At 42.5% G+C, this 18,110-nt stretch overlaps 1 protein-coding gene across 2 annotated transcripts in view; it reads left to right on the top strand.

Annotated features, from left to right (window-relative positions):
- The window catches only part of LOC124036579 (talin-2-like), a 231,754-nt gene that overhangs the window by 63,361 nt on the left and 150,283 nt on the right, over positions 1-18,110 (top strand). For both annotated transcript variants that reach the window (XM_046351337.1, XM_046351326.1), the window contains exons 7-19: positions 51-193; positions 8,804-8,931; positions 9,219-9,282; positions 9,408-9,512; positions 10,857-11,012; positions 12,148-12,249; positions 12,323-12,399; positions 15,176-15,362; positions 15,480-15,593; positions 16,036-16,144; positions 16,887-17,095; positions 17,387-17,485; positions 17,665-17,832. In XM_046351337.1, coding sequence (XP_046207293.1) covers positions 51-193; positions 8,804-8,931; positions 9,219-9,282; positions 9,408-9,512; positions 10,857-11,012; positions 12,148-12,249; positions 12,323-12,399; positions 15,176-15,362; positions 15,480-15,593; positions 16,036-16,144; positions 16,887-17,095; positions 17,387-17,485; positions 17,665-17,832 — 1,661 coding nt within the window. The remainder of the gene's footprint in view (positions 1-50; positions 194-8,803; positions 8,932-9,218; positions 9,283-9,407; positions 9,513-10,856; positions 11,013-12,147; positions 12,250-12,322; positions 12,400-15,175; positions 15,363-15,479; positions 15,594-16,035; positions 16,145-16,886; positions 17,096-17,386; positions 17,486-17,664; positions 17,833-18,110) is intronic.

The raw sequence follows: 18,110 nt of genomic DNA, 5'->3' as shown, positions 1-18,110 counted from the left end.
AATCCCTGTAGTAGAAGTCTATGCTACTGTGTATTTTTCTCTGTTGTTAGTGAACTGGCTGGACCACAGCCGGACCTTCAGAGAGCAAGGGGTGGAGGAGAGCGAGATGCTGTTGCTCAGACGCAAGTTCTTCTACTCAGATCAGAATGTGGACTCACGAGACCCTGTCCAGCTCAACCTCCTCTATGTACAGGTCAGACCTCTCTCACTGTGCTCATTCCTGTCCAACATGTAGTAAATTGAGCTCTTCAATTCCTTTCTCCTCTACTTAACAGTTAATTAAATGGCTACACTGACTATTTGCATTGACCCACTTACTTTATTCTTATTTTTTGCACTGACTCTTGCACAGGTCTTGATGTACACTCACTGGACTCTAAACACACACTCATGCATACTATCTATCTTAAACTAGATAAAACTATACTAAATATATTCACGTCACCAAATAATTAATTAAAACACACTGTTTTGCAATGACGACGGTCTACAGTAGCCTCAACAGCACTCTCTAGGGTAGCACCATGGTGTACCCGGAGGACCACTTGTTTCCGACCTCTGGGTACATTGACTTCAATACAAAACCTAAAAGACTCGTTGTTCTCACCCCTTTCCATAGACTTACAAAGTAATTATGACAACTTCCGGAGGACGTTCTCCAATCTGTCAGAGCTCTTGAAGCATGAACTGACATGTTGTCCACCCAATCATAGCATCCGATAATTAATATAGTACTGAAAGCATAAGCTACAGCTAGCTAGCACTGCAGTGTATACAATGTGGTGAGTAGTTGATGCAAAGAGAGAGGAAGACAATAGTTTAACAGGTTTAAACAAATTAATTAAGAAGCAATACAGAGAGTGTGAGCTATATTGTGTTGTATATTTTAATTTCACTTTTACTTACTTAGCTATAAAATGCAGCAAGCTAGTTTAGCCTACTCAAACAGAGAGTGATTATATTCTAGTTGGCTATGGCTATCCAACACTGAAACCCTTCCAAGTCAAGGTAAGTTTTTGGTTTTATTAATTTATTGCCACCCGCACCCGCCGGTGTAATTGCTCAACTGCTTGCTGCTTACTGTACTCTGTACTGCATGATTGTAGCAGGTTTACTAACGCGTTATTCAACATAGCTACTAGGACTACAACGTCAAAATGGTGACATCAATGTAGGCTGTGTGTAGCGGTTAGAGGTTATGATATGAATGTTTGGCTTGGGAAAGATTTTCTTTTGCCTGGTCACAGACAGCTGATGTGTTGTGCACTGAACTCTACAAGCTAACAGAGTGAGTGAATGAGAGCATGTAGATGCTAGATGGAATTGTACAACGATAAAAGGGATCATGCTAGATTGTAGCATCCTAATGATGGGTATAGGGGAAATGTTTGTATCATATAGTAGCCTAACCTATTGATGTTACGTTGAGCTGGGTGATTGGAATATGAATGAAAGACATCCAGTATGCTGTAATAGAATAAGGCCATGCTCATAAAAAATGTTTTTTGATCATCCTCCCTCATCTTAAATGTCACCGACCACAACCGATGCATAGTCACTTTATGCCTACCAAAATGTACATATTACTAACCCGTACCCCTGCACATTGACTCTGCACCGGTACCCCTTGTATATAGCCTCATTATTGTTATTTTATTGTATTCATATTTTTAGTTAGCAAATGTGTCTTACTTTTTTAAAAACTCTACATTGTTGGTCAAAGGCTTGCAAGTAAGCATTTCATAGTAAGGTCTACATGTGACAAATACATTGTGATTTGATTTACCGTCCTCCCTGACTGGTCCTGTAGTCCTACAGTCAATAAAACAGACATCAGCTCAAATACAGTTGGATCTTCTGTCCAAGGCTATGGTGCTGGAACTCCTATAAAGCCTGGCTTGACGTACTGTCCTATAGCCTTGCTGGTTCTGTTGGATCAGAGGCCAGCTGACTTATGCGGCCTTGCTGGTAGTCCAGTTCTCAGAGGATGAGCTGGGCCTGGTTTACAGTATATGGATCACAGACAGGTTAGCTTGTCGTGCCGGTGCTGCTATGCTTGGGTCAGCATGGACTGTCTGGTTTTGCACTGCAGCGTTGTTGCACACTATAGCATTGTTGTGCTCTACAGTGTGGATGGAGTCTGAGTGAGAGAGGGCTGCTGAGACAGGGAGTCCCCTGGGGGGGGGGGGTCAGCTGAGCCTGCATTACACAGGGCAGACCTTGCTCACTGCACGCCTCGCTGCATCTGCATTAGCTTCCCCTGCCTTGAGTTGAAGAAGGGAGCTCCCCCCTAACACCTGAGCTCACAGATGAGCATGCTATGCACAGTACTTTGTGCTGTTCTGTGAAGGAAGTAGTACACAGCATTGTACGAGATCTTCAGTTTCTTGGCAATTTCTCACATGGAATAGCCTTCATTTCTCAGAACAAGAATAGACTGACGAGTTTCAGAAAAGTATTTTGTTTCTGGCCATTTTGAGCCTGTAAACGAACCCACAAATGCTGATGCTCCAGACACTCAACTAGTCTAAAGGCCAGTTTTATCGCTTCTTTATTCAGAACAACAGTTTTCAGCTGTTGCAAAAGGGTTTTCTAATGATCAGTCAGCCTTGGATTAGCTAACACATTGTGCCATTGGAACACAGGAGTGATGGTTGCTGAAAATGGGCCCTTTGTACGCCTATGTAGATATTCCATACAAAATCAGCTGTTTCCAGCTACAATAGTAATTTACAATATTAATAATGTCTACACTGTATTTCAGATCAATTTGATGTTATTTTAAAACTTCTTGTGACTCTCAAACCCGGATCCGGGAGCATAATCATCGCCTGACACGAATTAGCATAACGCAACGGACATAAATCTTCCTAGAAAATCTTCCTATTCATGAAAATCACAAATGAAATATATTGAGACACCGCTTAGCCTTTTGTTAATCACACTGTCATCTCAGATTTTCAAAATATACTTTACAGCCAACGCTAGACAAGCATTTGTGTAAGTTTATCATAGCCTAGCATAGCATTATGCCCTGCTAGCAGCAGGCAACATTTTCACGAAAATAAGAAAAGCAATCAAATTAAATAATTTACCTTTGAAGAACTTCGGATGTTTTCACTCAGGAGACTCTCAGTTAGATAGCAAATGTTCCTTTTTTCCAAAAATATTATTTTTGTAGGCGAAATAGCTCTGTTTGTTCTTCACGTTTGGCTGAGAAATCAACCGGAAAATGCGGTCACTACAACGCCAAACTTTTTTTCCAAATTAGCTCCATAATATCGACAGAAACATGGAAAATGTTGTTTAGAATCAATCCTCAAGGTGTTTTTCACATATCTATTCGATAATATATCCACCGGCACAATTGGTTACTCATTAGAAGCGATTGGAATAATGGCTACCGCTGTACTTTACGCAAGATTTTCTGCGGGAGCCATCATGTGACCACTTGCTCAATGTGGTCCCTTACGGCTATTCTTCAACATAAATGCGTAAAAAGACGTCACAATGCTGTAGACACCTTGGGGAATACGCAGAAAGTGTAAGCTCATTCGTAGCCCATTCACAGCCATATAAGGAGTCATTGGCATGCAGCGCTTTCAAAATATGGGGCACTTCCTGATTGGATTTTTATCTGGGTTTCGCCTGTAACATCAGTTCTGTTGCACTGACAGACAATATATTTGCAGTTTTGGAAACGTTAGAGTGTTTTCTATCCAAAGCTGTCAATTATATGCATAGTCGAGCATCTTGTTGTGACAAAATATCCCGTTTAAAACGGGAACGTTTTTTATCCAAAAATGAAATACTGCCCCCAGAGTTCCAAGAGGTTTTCATGGACTTATTTTTTTTTTCAAAAACAAGGACATTTCTAAGTGACACAACTTCTGAACGGTAGTGTACATGCACACCCAACAAGCACACACTCAGACACAGTACATACCTTGCAGAAGTATTCAGACCCCTTGGATTTTATCACATTTTGGTTAACAAAGTCTGATTAAAATGTATTTAATTGTCACTTTTTTGTTTACAATCCACACAAAATACCATGTGGAAGATTGGTATAATTAAAAAATATATATTAATTGAAAATAAATCCCTAAAATATAGTTGTTGCGTAAGTATTCAGCTCCCTGAGTCAATAGATGAAACCCCTTCTGCATTGATTACAGCTGTGAGTCTATAAGAGATTTGCACACCTGGATTCTGCAATATTTGCCCATTATTCTTAAAAAATTATTTCATTTCTGTCAAGATGTTGGGGATCATGGCTAGACAACAATTTTCAAGATTTACCATAGATTTTGAAGCAGATTTAAGTCAACTGTAACTTGCCCACTCAGGAACAGTCACTGTCTTCTTGGTAAGCAACTCCAGTGTAGATTTGGTCCTTATCCTGCAGGTTATTTTCCTGCTAAAGGAGAATTCCTCTCCCAGACTCTGGTGTAAACCAGACTGAAGCAGGCTATAATCTAGGATTTTGACTGTGCTTAGCTACATCCCGTATCTTTTTATCCTGAAAAACTCCCCAGTATTTGCCGATGTCAAGCATACCCATACCATGACGCAGCCACCACCATGCTTGAAAACAAGGCTGTTACTCAGCGATGTGTTGTGTTGGATTTGCCCCAAACAAAGCCAGTAAGACTTTGCAATTAGGCCAAAAAGTGTATTCCTTTGCTGTTTTTTGCAGTATTACTTGAGTGCCTTGTTGCATACAGGATGCATGTTTTAGAATGTTAATTTCTCTATATGTGTGTTCTTCTTTTTACTCTGAAATGTAGGTCATAATTGTGAGTCACTACAATGATGTTGATCTATCCTCAGTTTTCTACCATCACAGACATTGAACTTTGTAGCTGTTTTAAAATCACCAATTAACTTCTTTTTTTTATCCAGGGGAAGCTAATTGAGACCAGTGTCTCATTTATAAAGTTTGCTCTGAGGACCAAAAAAAAACATGAATACAACAATAACAAAAAAATATAAAAACTACAAGACAGTTATAAGTAAATCACATCAGTATATTACAACTTAACCAATTAAAATAGTTGCACACTTCAATGAACTCTTTTAACTGCCCTACTTGCACCAGGGAATCCATGTCAAGCCCTATTATTTCACACCAAGTGAGTCCATGTCACCTTATAATGTGATTTGTGAAGCCAAATTTGACTCCTAATTTGAATAACAAAGGGGCTGAATACTTATACTGTTATAATGTCTATTTTAGTTCTGCATTTTTTATTTATCTTCACTGAACATAAATATAAATGCAACATGTCAAGTGTTGTTCCCATGATTCATGAGCTAAACTATAAGATCTCCAAAATGTTCCATATGCACAAAAAGCTTATTTCTCTCAAAAGTTGTGCACAAATTTGTTTACATCCCTGTTAGTGAGCATTTCTCCTTTGCCAAAATAATCCATCTACCTGACAGGGTGGCATATAAAGAAGCTGATTAAACGGCATGATCATTACACACGTGCACTTTGTGCTGGGGACAATAAAAGGCCACTCTAAAATGTGCAGTTTTGTCACACAACATAATGCCACAGATGTCTCAAGTTTTTAGGGAGCATGCAATTGCCATGCTGACTGAAGGAATGTCCAACAGAGCTGTTGCCGGATAATTGAATGTTAATTTCTCTAACATAAACCACCTACAACGTCGTTTTAGAGAATTTGACAGTACGTCCAAACTGCTCTCATAACTGCAGACCACGTGTAACTACTCCAGCCCAGGACCTCCACATCTGGTTTCTTCACCTGCGGGTTCATCTGAGACCAGCCACTTAGACAGCTGATGAAACTGTGGGTTTGCACAACCAAAGAATTTATGCACAAACTGTCAAAAAATGTCTCTGGGAAGCTCATCTGCGTGCTCATCGTCCTCACTAGAGTCTTGAGACCTGACTGCAGTTCAGCATCGTAACCGACTTCAGTGGCAAATGCAGGCCATTCTTCCATGGCCTGCATACTCACCAGACATGTCATTCATTGAGCATGTTTGGGATGCTCTGGATTGACGTGTATGACAGCGCGTTCCAGCCAATATCCAACAACTTCGGACACAGCCATTTGAAGAGTGGGACAATGTTCCACAGGGCATAATCAATAGCCTGATCAACTCTATGGGATGAAGATGTGTCGCGCTGCATGAGGCAAATAGTGGTCACACCAAATACTGACTGGTTTTCGGATCCACGCCCCAAATTTTATTTTGTGACCAACAGATGCATATCTCTGTTCCCAGTCATGTGAAATCCATAGATTAGGGCCTAATGAATTCATTTAAATTGACTGATTTCCTTATATGAACTGTTTATATTTTTGTTCAGTAAAAAAAAGACGTTTCTTCCACTGACATTACATAGTATTGTTGACAAAATATGACAATTAAATCCATTTGAATCCCATTTTGTATTACAATAAAATGTGAAGAAATATTTTTTCAAGGCATTGTACATAAATACTATACTGTACATCAATAGTTAACTTCCTCCTTGTAATCCAAGCTGCCTCTGAGCTATAGTCCATAAATACATCTATAGTTAAGTCTCTCTTTCTGCATATCCTCCCTTTCACCCTTTTATCTCTTCCTCTGGCCCCGACTCCCTTCTCTCATTCTCTGTTTTTGCCTCACGCCCCCTTAATCCCATAAAAATCCTGACAAAATCACACACACACACACACACACCCACACCCGCTGACTCTGGCACACATTGCAGTGCTCCATCATTCACTCCCTTCCTTTACAAACAAGCCCGTATCCTTTCTCACAAAAACACAATTATACCCTCTATCTATTCCTCCCTTTTCTCCTCTTCCAGCTTTCCCCCTGTCTTTTTTCCCTCCACTCGGGCACGCAGAGTCTCACACACATGGTGACAGAGTGAGAAGAGTAGCAGCATTCTTAGGCTGGAACACACCCCAGGCCACACATCCACTCTATGCAGTGCAGTGCTCTCCTCAGCCCCGTCTCCTGCACATGACTGTACTAAACATGCTTCATGTCAATGTCTATATTCTGGTACGATGGAACAGTCCTCATTCACCATGCATCCATTACCATAGGAATCTGAGTTAGTAGGTTAATATAGTGAGTGTGTAGATTATGTTATCAGCCCTGGCATTCCTTAGGGAGAGCCTCCTAGTGATGAGCTCCAATGTTTATTAATGATATGTAGCTTCCATGAGCTCATCCTCCCACCCCTCCACGCAGCGGGGGTCTCTGCCAGATACAGCCCCAGCCTTAATACCCAGACACACATCTCTACTCCACTACTACAGGAAATGCACTATTGAGCCCAATGGCAACAGCCTGTGAGTGTGTGTGTGGGGGGAGGAACTAAAGTGTTTGAGCTCATAGTTTTTCCAAATTATGGGGTTGTGTCCTGCTTTTGATGATGTGTTCAGTAATCCAGTCTACAGGTGGTCTAAACCTAATATGCCTTGTGTTTTGCTGTGAAACAACTATTCTTGTTATCTTGGTATGCCTATTGATTGATTTACCTGGTTAGTCAGGTGATTTACAGTGGTATTCTCTAAACAATTTTACATTTGTCAGCGTTTGTTTTTGGCTGTAGTATTCTGCCCAGGCTAATGGTTGAACTTTTTAGGTTACTGTATAGTGGGCTGATTGACATCAGTGTTAAAGCCCCAGGCTGAGTTAGGACATCTGGGCTGTAATGAAGCTCCTCCTCCAGTACAGTACGACCCTGCTTCTTCTAAAGGGGCTCACAACTGGTTGTCCTTGAATGGCCGTGTACTGGAGGGCAGATGGCCCCACTCATACTGATCAGCGCCACTCTAAAGAGGTGTTTGTTGAAGATTGTCTAAATCTCAGACTAGATAGTGCTGTTGATGTAATGAGACATTAGCATGAGCTGGGCTGAGTCTGTGCCGTCTTAGGCTATAAGCACGGAGGGAGGCTTTCTCACTGTCAGTCAGGCATCTCAGCATTAAGAAGCCATTAATCTTGCAAGGGAGGGAGAGAGGGAATATATACAGGCCTCTTGAGGAAACACAAGGTACTGTATGTCAGCTCATTTTAAAGATGTGCTGGGTTCCTCTCCACACAAAATCAGTGTCACCCGCAATTACCTGAACGGTTTTAGAAAGTGTAGAACGTGTCGGCCAAATTTTCAGGTAATGCTTTAATGGATGGATGAGACATTGAAATATAACAGATGTCTGAGATGATTGGTGACATACTACATTCCAAGTAGGTCTTGATTGAAGTGTATTGAAAATGTAATTATTGTTGTGGCCAAACGGGCCAGGTTGCTACAGTACATGGCTGCTATCAGGCATTCTTGAGGCCTGGGTAGTCTTAATGTAGACCTTTTTTACATCCGGTCTATTGTTTTACATACACTTCGTGCATATTGTACTAATAAAAAATGACTCAAGTTGCTCTTTAACAGTTTATTAATGGAACATTGTGGATCCGTTTGCAATGTTGATGCAATATTCTGAGAAATTGCAATATATATTGACGTATTTGTGATAATACTGTACGTCACCATTGACTGTGATGATGAATGATTGAGGCTGTTAGATTTGATATGTTAGCCAATGTCTTTGATTGCTATACAACTAATCTTGTTTGGTTCCCCTGAGTCCATTAATCTAAGCGAAGTGTTTGTGTGATGTCCCTGCTCTTGGGTATTCACTTAGCAGGCATTCTTCTCTGAAGCAACTTTCAAACCAGAAACTGCAGCATTACTCTCTAGTTTGAACTCAGTATAAAGTCTAACTTTCTCTCTTCTGTCTCTCTTTCTCTCCTCTAGGCCAGAGATGACATACTGAATGGCTCCCACCCTGTTTCATTTGATAAAGCCTGTGAGTTTGCTGGCATTCAGGCCCAGATCCAATTTGGCCTCCACGTCGAACACAAACACAAGACTGGATTCCTAGAGTAAGCCCTTTTTTCAGATGGCATTATCAACAATAACACTATTGTATCCAACACTACCATTCAATACATTTCAATCTTATTTAGACACAATACTAGCATCGTAGTTTAGGAGAAATCCTTATTTTTGTCATACCTATTTGAGTGCAGTACTTAACGGCATACGAGAATGATAACACTTGTGAATATAGGTACTGAGGCAAGAATGACCTTGTGTGAAAACATGTTTTGGAAAGGGAATGTCTGTACATGATGAGTGTAAACGTGTACAATTTGATTTATCTCCATAGCCTTAAGGAGTTTCTACCCAAAGAGTACATCAAGCAGAGAGGTTCAGAGAAGAAAATATTTGTGGTATGTTCAGTATTATGCAATATGTTGTGGACATATGGATTAAAAGCAGTGCAATTCCCAAATACTCTACTGTTTTAAACTCTGAAAGGTTCATATTGCTGTATCTATTTCCCTCTGATCGTCAGGATCACAAAACCTGTGGAGAAATGACAGAGATTGAGTCCAAAGTAAATTATGTGAAACTAGCGAGGTCCCTTCCGACATATGGGGTCTCCTTCTTCCTGGTGAAGGTAAGATATAAGGAGAGAGGCTTGTGTTCTCCAACAGACAGTAAAATGTTATGATTTACTGTGTAAATACAGCTTACTGCAAGGTTAAGATTAGGTTTGTGTGAGTGTGTGAGTGTGTGACTGTGTGAGAGGAATATCACAGCCAAAAACATAGAAGCACATTTTGGGTGTTTATTTCAACCTTCCATTTGATATGTGTCACTCTTAAACCAGCTCAGTGCTCACAGAACAAGCATTCCCTAACTGTAAGGCTCTTAGATATGATCAAAGTTTATTGTTTGCGTTCACAGTTTAGCAGGTGTTATAGCGGGTGCAGCGAAATGCTTACGTTGCTAGCTGCTAACAATGCAGTAAAATGTCAAACAATTAAAATGTAAGGGATTTTCTTTCTCCAAACATACAAGAAACTTTGAATAAAAGATATAGAAGGAATTCAACCTATCTGGTGGTGGTGAGACTACAGCCAATAAAAGCTCTATGACATTAGTTGAACCTGTGGTGCTGTGAGTCCCAGACCAGCAGATGTTTAAAAAAACTCCCCAACTTACCTTGTATGAAATACAAACTCACTGATTTAAGATACTCTCTCTAACTTGGCAAACCACTTCAGATTCCAAAATCTGACTTCCTGAGTTGAATACACTGTGAACAACTACTTGAATAAGATAAGACAATGAACAACTGGAATAGTTCTCTATACATAGCTACCATGATAAGATAATGTTATCTGCCCTTGTATGAAAATCCTTGAGTCCGTACAAGCTGCTCTTAAGCTTTTACCTTGTTCCATTATTGGAGCTCTACTTTTTGACCCTGAAATAAAAACAATGGCCTGGAGAAGTGAAAAGGTAGTTTCCTCCTAACCGTTCATTTTGTGTAGTGTTCAGCTTTGCTGGAATGGAGCCAAGAGTAGGCTCATGATCTGAAGTGAGGCGTAATGGATTGTGTGTGGGCAAAGAAGAGGATGGCACTAGAGCCAGTCAGAGTCAGTCTGCTGCTGGAAGCTCAATCCTGACACACTGACAGCCAGGCTGAGGCTCCCCTAGCAACAGAGGCCTAGACTGGGGATGGAGGGACTGGGGATGGCCTGATCAGCAGAACAGCAGGGAGGCCCGGTTAAACAAGCCTGAACTCTGCAGGGTCAAACCCCATCCGCCCTCCTCCTCCTCCACTGGGGCTCCTGACTCAGGACAGACAAACAGAACAGTGCATGTGTGCTATCTATGGCAGGCAGCTGTGCTCTGCTGCTGTTTTAATTTCTCAGAATAAAGAGATGCCCCCAGTTTTTCATCTGTTTAGGCGTTTAACACCTGTGAAAATATTATCTTATGTCTTGTCTGTTAGGAAAAGATGAAAAGCAAGAATAAGCTGGTCCCACGGTTACTGGGGATAACCAAAGAGTCGGTGATGCGGGTTGAAGAGAAGACTAAAGACGTGGTTCAGGAATGGCCCCTAACCACGGTGAAGAGATGGGCTGCTTCTCCGAAGAGCTTCACCCTGGTATGACCTGGTCTCAGTCCACTCCAATCCAACATTCACAGGAACACATTCTACACCCTTACGGCTTGCACAGATCGCACCTAATGTGGATTTAGTATTCGTCTGGCGAACGATCAGCGCACTGTTTTTAGGGACCACCTGCTGTAGAGGTCTGACTGCCGACATTTTTCACGTGATTCTCCATGGAAAATTGGTGCGCACTCGGTTTGCAGTTTATGTTCAGAGGTGCTAAGTACTCGGCCAGAAAACGCTAGTGGTGTGTCTGAGCCCTTAAATTACCTCTTCTGTCCCTATGTCTCATTATAGCAACAGAAATACACTATATATACAAAGGTATGTGGACACCCCTCCAAATTAGTGGATTCGGCTATTTCAGCCACACCCGTTCCTGACAGGTGTAGTGTAATTGCAAAATAGTATGTGTTGTTGATACTACCCCAATCCACAGTGTTATTGTTTTCAATAAACAGTTATGTTAGTGTATATATTAGACTGTGTAAACAAGGGATTTTACTAGAAGAATGTGAAGCACTTGGATGTTTTATTTATTTGAGTCCTTTTTCAATTTAGTGTTTTGTTGTTGTCAACACTGCTGTTTTTTATATTGTATTTCTTCATCTCGTTTTTTAAAACCAGATTGCGTTCAAGATGAATAGGGAGTACAATTTTGCCAACATTGATTTGTCTCGCTTAGGAAGCCTTTGAAGTATGTGGAGTTAGATATTAAAATGAGTATGTCTCATATTTTATCAGCTCTTTGAAGACTTCAGGATCGTAGTGGAATGCAGTCAAAGTATGTCTGTTCATCAGGAGAAGGAATGGGGAAGGTGTTGCCACCATACTCTTAGTCCAATCAAAGATTATTTCTAAGCACTACAACATCTTCCTGTCTTTGTGTAGAAGGAAATGAACTTTGTGAACTTAGAGCACAGCATGGCAAAGAGCTGTGACACATGCTGTACTCCCCATACGACAACACATACACTTCTCAATTTCCTTGATATGAATACTATGAGCCTAGATAATGACAGATGGGGATTTATGTGATGACAATATTGCCACGAGAGTAATCTATTCTTGTGGGCCTGTACTGTAACTTCATTGTCTCTCCTGACAATCTTGTTGTACCCTGCAGGATTTTGGGGAGTACCAGGAAAGTTACTACTCTGTTCAGACCACAGAGGGGGAACAGATCTCTCAGCTGATTGCAGGATACATCGACATCATTCTCAAAAAGGCAAGTCAAGTTAAACCAGAAACACTTCCCACAAGTATTTTCTTTTGACACCTTTTGTTATCCCCGTCCACAGAAGCAGAGTAAGGATCATTTTGGTTTGGAAGGAGATGAAGAGTCCACCATGCTGGAGGAATCTGTCTCTCCAAAGAAGTAAGGATCCCTCATTCTGCACATATTATACAATACATAGGATGCTGGCCTATTTACATAGAGAATGTTGACCATCCATATTCAGGGACTACAGACAAGTTATTCCTCATGTCAATGTAAACCTTGATTTAATTGTGCATATACTGTAATCACATTTCTGCCTGCCCGGCATTACACCCCTGAGAAAAATAACACGACATGAGTTAGACTCTGCATCCTGAATTTTCCAATAACATACAGTACCTGTGAGATCATGTGTTCTCTGAAACATGATAACAGAATGCCCTCTGTTGTCCCTCTCTCCTTAAGGAATATTAGCTTTTATGTTTATTTTTTTCTAGCCTCCATAAGAAAAATACCCCAGGGCAAGACGGATATGTTAGTATTCTGCAAACAAAAACGAAATCACCGGGAAGACTAGAATTAAAGGGATACTTTGTGAGTCTTATCTACTTCTCCAGAGTCAGATGAACTCATGGGTACCATTTTTATGTCTGTGTTTTTATGTCTGTGTTGAGGGGGGGGGTGCATTGGGATTATTTAAGATACTCTTTGTTTGAAGAGGTAGAGTTTCAGATGTTTTCAAAAGATGGGCAGGGACTCTGCTGTCCTAGCTTCAGAGGGATGCTGGTTCCACCATTTGGCTGCCAGGACAGAGAAGAGCTTGGACTGGGTTGAGCTAGGGGTGGGAGGACCAAGATACCAGAGGTGGCTCGGGTTGGGGTATGAAGGTAGTTAGAGGTAGTTTCGCAAACCAATGCTAACTAGTGTTAGTGCAATGACGAAGTCGATGGACATCTTCTAGTCAGTCATTATGTTAAGACTAATTAGCAATCGTGCAAGCGCTAGTTATCAACTTCCTTCAAACTGCAAGCAGAGACATAAAAATAGTATCCACAAGTTATCTGACTCTGGGTAAGTAAAGGGCCTCATTGCCAAAATCCCGAAGTCTCTTTTTAATTTGTCATGTTCATGGAAGCCATTTTTATTTATTTCTTCTCATCTCCGATGATCACAGCTAGCCTAGTTTTTATCCTTGCTTGGCATTGCAGCTTGACTCTACAGTATATAAACTCAGCAAAAAAAGAAACGTCCTCTCACTGTCAACTGCGTTTATTGTTTAGCATACTTAACGTGTAAATATTTGTATGAAAATAACAAGATTCAACAACTGAGACATAAACTGAACAAGTTCCAAAGACATGTGACTAACAGAAATTAAATGATGTGTCACTGAACAAAGGGGGGGAAGGGGTTCAAGATCAGAATTAAGTAAGTATCTGGTGTGGCCACCAGCTGCATTAAGTACTGCAGTGCATCTCCTCCTCGTGGACTGCACCAGATTTGCCAATTCTTGCTGTGAGATGTTACCCCACTCTTCCACCAAGGCACCTGCAAGTTCCCGGACATTTCTGGGGGGAATGGCCCTAGCCCTCTCCCTCTGATCCAACAGGTCCCAGATGTGATCAATGGGATTGAGATCCGGGCTCTTCGCTGGCCATGGCAGAACACTGACATTCCTGTCTTGCAGGAAATCACGCACAGAATGAGCAGTATGGCTGGTGGCATTGTAATGCTGGAGGGCCATGTCAGGAGGAGCCTGCAGGAAGGGTACCACATGAGAGAGGAGGATGTCTTCCCTGTAACGCACAGTGTTGAGATTGCCTGCAATGACAACAAGCTCAATCCGATGATGCTGTGACACACCGCCCCAGACCATGACGTACCCTCCACCTCCAAATCGATCCCGCTCCAGAGTACAGGCCTCGGTGTAATGCTCATTCCTGACGATAAATGCGAATCCGACCATCACCCCTGGTGAGACATAACCGCGACTCGTCAGAGAAGAGTACGTTTTGCCGGTCCTGTCTGGTCCAGCGACGGTGGGTTTGTGCCCATAGGCGACGTTGTTGCCAGTGATGTCTGGTGAGGACCTGCCTTACAACAGGCCTACAAGCCCTCAGTCCAGCCTCTCTCAGCCTATTGCGGACAGTCTGAGCACTGATGGAGGGATTGTGTAACTCGGGCAGTTGTTGTTGCCATCCTGTACCTGTCCCGTAGGTGTGATGTTCGGGCATCTGGGCATCTTTCTTTTGGTGTTTTTCACAGTCAGTAGAAAGGCCTCTTTAGTGTCCTTAGTTTTCATAATTGTCACCTTAATTAATTGCCAATCTTCTGTAAGCTGTTAGTGTCTTAACGACCATCCCAGAGGTGCATGTTCATTAATTGTTTATGGTTCATTGAACAAGCATGGAAAACAGTGTTTAAACCCTTTACAACGAAGATCTGTGAAGTTATTTGATTTCTACTAATTATCTTTGAAAGACAGGGTCCTGAAAAAGGGACATTTCTTTTTTTTCTGAGTTTATAACACAGATAGACTGTTGTCCTGTCACGCCGAGCCCAGACACCGATTGTGTCTCATAGCGGATCCTGCTGGGATAGACACTGAGCATCATATCACTCCCTGCTGTTTAGGGGCCAATGAACTCATGTTTTGTTTCTTAGCAAGGAGCATAATTGCTGCCTCTCAAAATAAGCAGTAATTAACCAATAGTGAATGCGACAATCTGTTTACAGGGGCAGTGGAACAGCTCTTTTCATGTGTTTTAGTCTACCAGTACTAACTCACTGTTATGGCTCTGTTACTCCTATCCTATTGTTATGGAGAAAATACTGAGTATTATGTTTCCTTATCAGAAGATGCCCTGTAAAGGTCCTAACGTCCATCTCCCTCTCTCTCTCTCCATCGTTCCCTCTCTCTCCCTCTTCTCAGGTCGACCATCCTGCAGCAGCAGTTTAACAGGGTGGGTCGTGTGGAGCATGGCTCGGTGGCACTGCCAGGTATCATCCGCTCCGGGTCCATTGGTGGCCCTGACAACACCTTCAACATGGGCACCATGCCCGCTGCCCAGCAGCAGATCACCACAGGGCAGATGCACAGAGGACATATGCCCCCGCTGGTGAGCATGCCCGCTGGCACCCATACCAATGTCACACAGCAGTGATGTGCAGAGAACCTTGCTTACACCATCACTAACTACGATCTTTGTCTGTTTAAAATGTGTGTGTGTTGTCAGAGCTTGGCCCAGCAGGCCCTGATGGGGACCATTAACACCAGTATGCAGGCAGTGCAGCAGGCCCAGGCTGATCTGGGGGAGGTAGATAACCTGCCTCCTCTTGGACAGGACATGGTGAGTTCCCTCCTCCATTCACTGGACTAATCCATACACCACAGCCACAAAATTACACCATTAAATACTGCTCAACTTCTCCCACACGTTGAACCTTTTAGTCCACGCAGCCTGGTCAGTGAAGATTAATTCACTCTTTTTTTTGTGTTTTTGGAAAATATATTTTTGTATCCCATTAAATGTATTCTTTTAAAGTTTGGCATTTTTCCTCTAGATGTGCTTGGCTAAGCATACTGTAGAGAAGGGCTGAGTTTGTTTGTCTTTTTGAACTCCCATGTTTCACGTGTAAATTGACTGTAAATGTGAAAGATGTACTTTAAAGCTGGAAACTGGTTGTGAAGAAGCCCTTGTCCTGATTTTTTTTATATATATATATATATATGAGCTGAAAATCCCCCACTGTGATGAAAGCCAATAGCCGTCCTTCTCCCTCTCCTGAAAGGCGTCCAGAGTTTGGGTTCAAAACAAAGTGGATGAGTCCAAACATGAAATCCACTCTCAAGTCGATGCCATAACTGCCGGAACCGCATCTGTGGTCAATCTTACTGCAGGTGAGTGCCCAAGAGTTTCCTTACTGATATTTTCAACCATGTACTCATGTAGAGTTTTCTGTAATATTTGCACACAAATCCTTGTTTATGAAAGGCCTCTAGACTTAGGTCGAAAATGCCCTCTTAAAAATAACAGCCACTTATCTTCAAGGGCAAAACCCACAGGGATAGAATCAAAACACACATTTTCCAAGTTGATCTGGAACGACTAGGGAGGAGGGGTCTGAGTTCCCTTTAGATAATGGAGCATTTCCCATTTGCCCTAATAAATATTTCCATTGATGAAATAAATAGTGAGCATGTTGTCCTGAAGCTTAACTAGCTGACAGCCTCTCCATGCTGTCCACTCCTCTCCATGCCTCTTGTCTGGAGTTGTGCCATGCTGCTCCGCACTGCTCCCTGCCAGCCTTTCAATAGGTTTTAATCTATCCCAGCCATCTGTTGAATGGCACTGAGGCTCCCTGTTATCATCCAATAGAAACGTTTACCTCTCCACAAATGACTACCACAAATGACTATCACTCTCTCTCTCTCTCTCTCTCTCTCTCGCTCTCTCTCGCTTTCTCTGTGTGTGTGCATTTGTCTCCACAATACCATATCCAATGTGTTTTCATTATGATGGTGACACTGATTGTGTGTGTTACTATGGCACCACTCAGGTTGCTGCTTGTGGTTTGGGCTGAGAGAGTGGCAGAGCAGAAGGTATAACAAAGGGTTAACGAGGACTGTCTCTTTTCCCTAGGTGACCCTACAAATACAGACTACACAGCGGTTGGCTGTGCCATCACCACCATCTCCTCCAACCTGACAGAGATGTCTAGGGGGGTGAAGCTGCTGGCAGCGCTGGTGGAGGACCAGGTGGGCAGTGGGCAGAACCTGATGGGAGCTGCCAGGACCCTGACAGGGGCCGTCTCTGACCTGCTCAGGTCTGTGGAGCCTCCAGCTGGAGAGGTACAGACACAAAACAGCACTGTTCTATCAATCACATCTGCTCTATTCTCCATAATACAATGATTACACAGAGATTGAGACGTACTGCATGTAGACTCCCTTTTAACAAATACACTAGTGTGTTTCTTTTTAGTATGTTTTCGAAAACAATAATGATGTGTTCTGTAGAAATAATCACTGGGAGCTGGTGATGTGAACTGTATCTGAGAGCAGCGGAGTGCTGTGATTGTGCTGTGGTGCCGCGTTGGGGTCAGTGTTGTGAATGTGGCGATGTCACCCCCTCCCATGCAGCCCAGACAGACGGTGCTGACTGCAGCAGGAAGTATAGGCCAGGCCAGCGGAGACCTGCTGCATCATATGGGGGAGGGCGAGACCGACGAGAGGTTCCAGGTTGGACTGGACTTTCCTTGCTATTTCTATAGTAACTGCTGCCCCCAGTCCCCGTTTAAAGATTCACACACACTTATGTAACGGCTTTGTTTTCTTTAGCTATTGTAATTGAATGGACAGCAAAAAGTCTGCTCAGCTCTGCTGTGAGTCAGTGAGTGACATTGATGAATGTGTTTCAGGACATTCTAATGAGCCTGGCCAAAGCGGTGGCCAACGCAGCTGCCATGATGGTCCTCAAGGCCAAGAATGTGGCCCAGGTGGCAGAGGACACAGTGTTGCAGAACCGAGTGATTGCAGCTGCTACTCGGTGTGCCCTTTCCACCTCACAGCTGGTGGCCTGCACCAAGGTACTGCCCTGACTGACTGCCACACCTCTGTCCCTGTCTCCTGTAGACATGAAGGACAGCTCAGGGCAAGAACTGAGCTGAAATAAGAGCTGGCTTACTGAAATTAAATGGCTGTTTGTTTGTCCTATCTCTAAATTCCTAGTACAGAGTAGCGTATGCGAAGATAGTTTTGTCAACAATAAAATGATCATTCTTGTACACACCAAAATGAGTCCACTAGTACCTCTGGATGTGTTGTTTAATTTTGAGTGGCCAGTCGAGACTGATTGTGGACTGTT

Source organism: Oncorhynchus gorbuscha, linkage group LG01, assembly GCF_021184085.1.
Source record: "Oncorhynchus gorbuscha isolate QuinsamMale2020 ecotype Even-year linkage group LG01, OgorEven_v1.0, whole genome shotgun sequence".
NCBI classification, from domain to species: Eukaryota; Metazoa; Chordata; class Actinopteri; order Salmoniformes; family Salmonidae; genus Oncorhynchus; species Oncorhynchus gorbuscha.
This window is presented reverse-complemented; position numbering and strand designations above follow the sequence as displayed.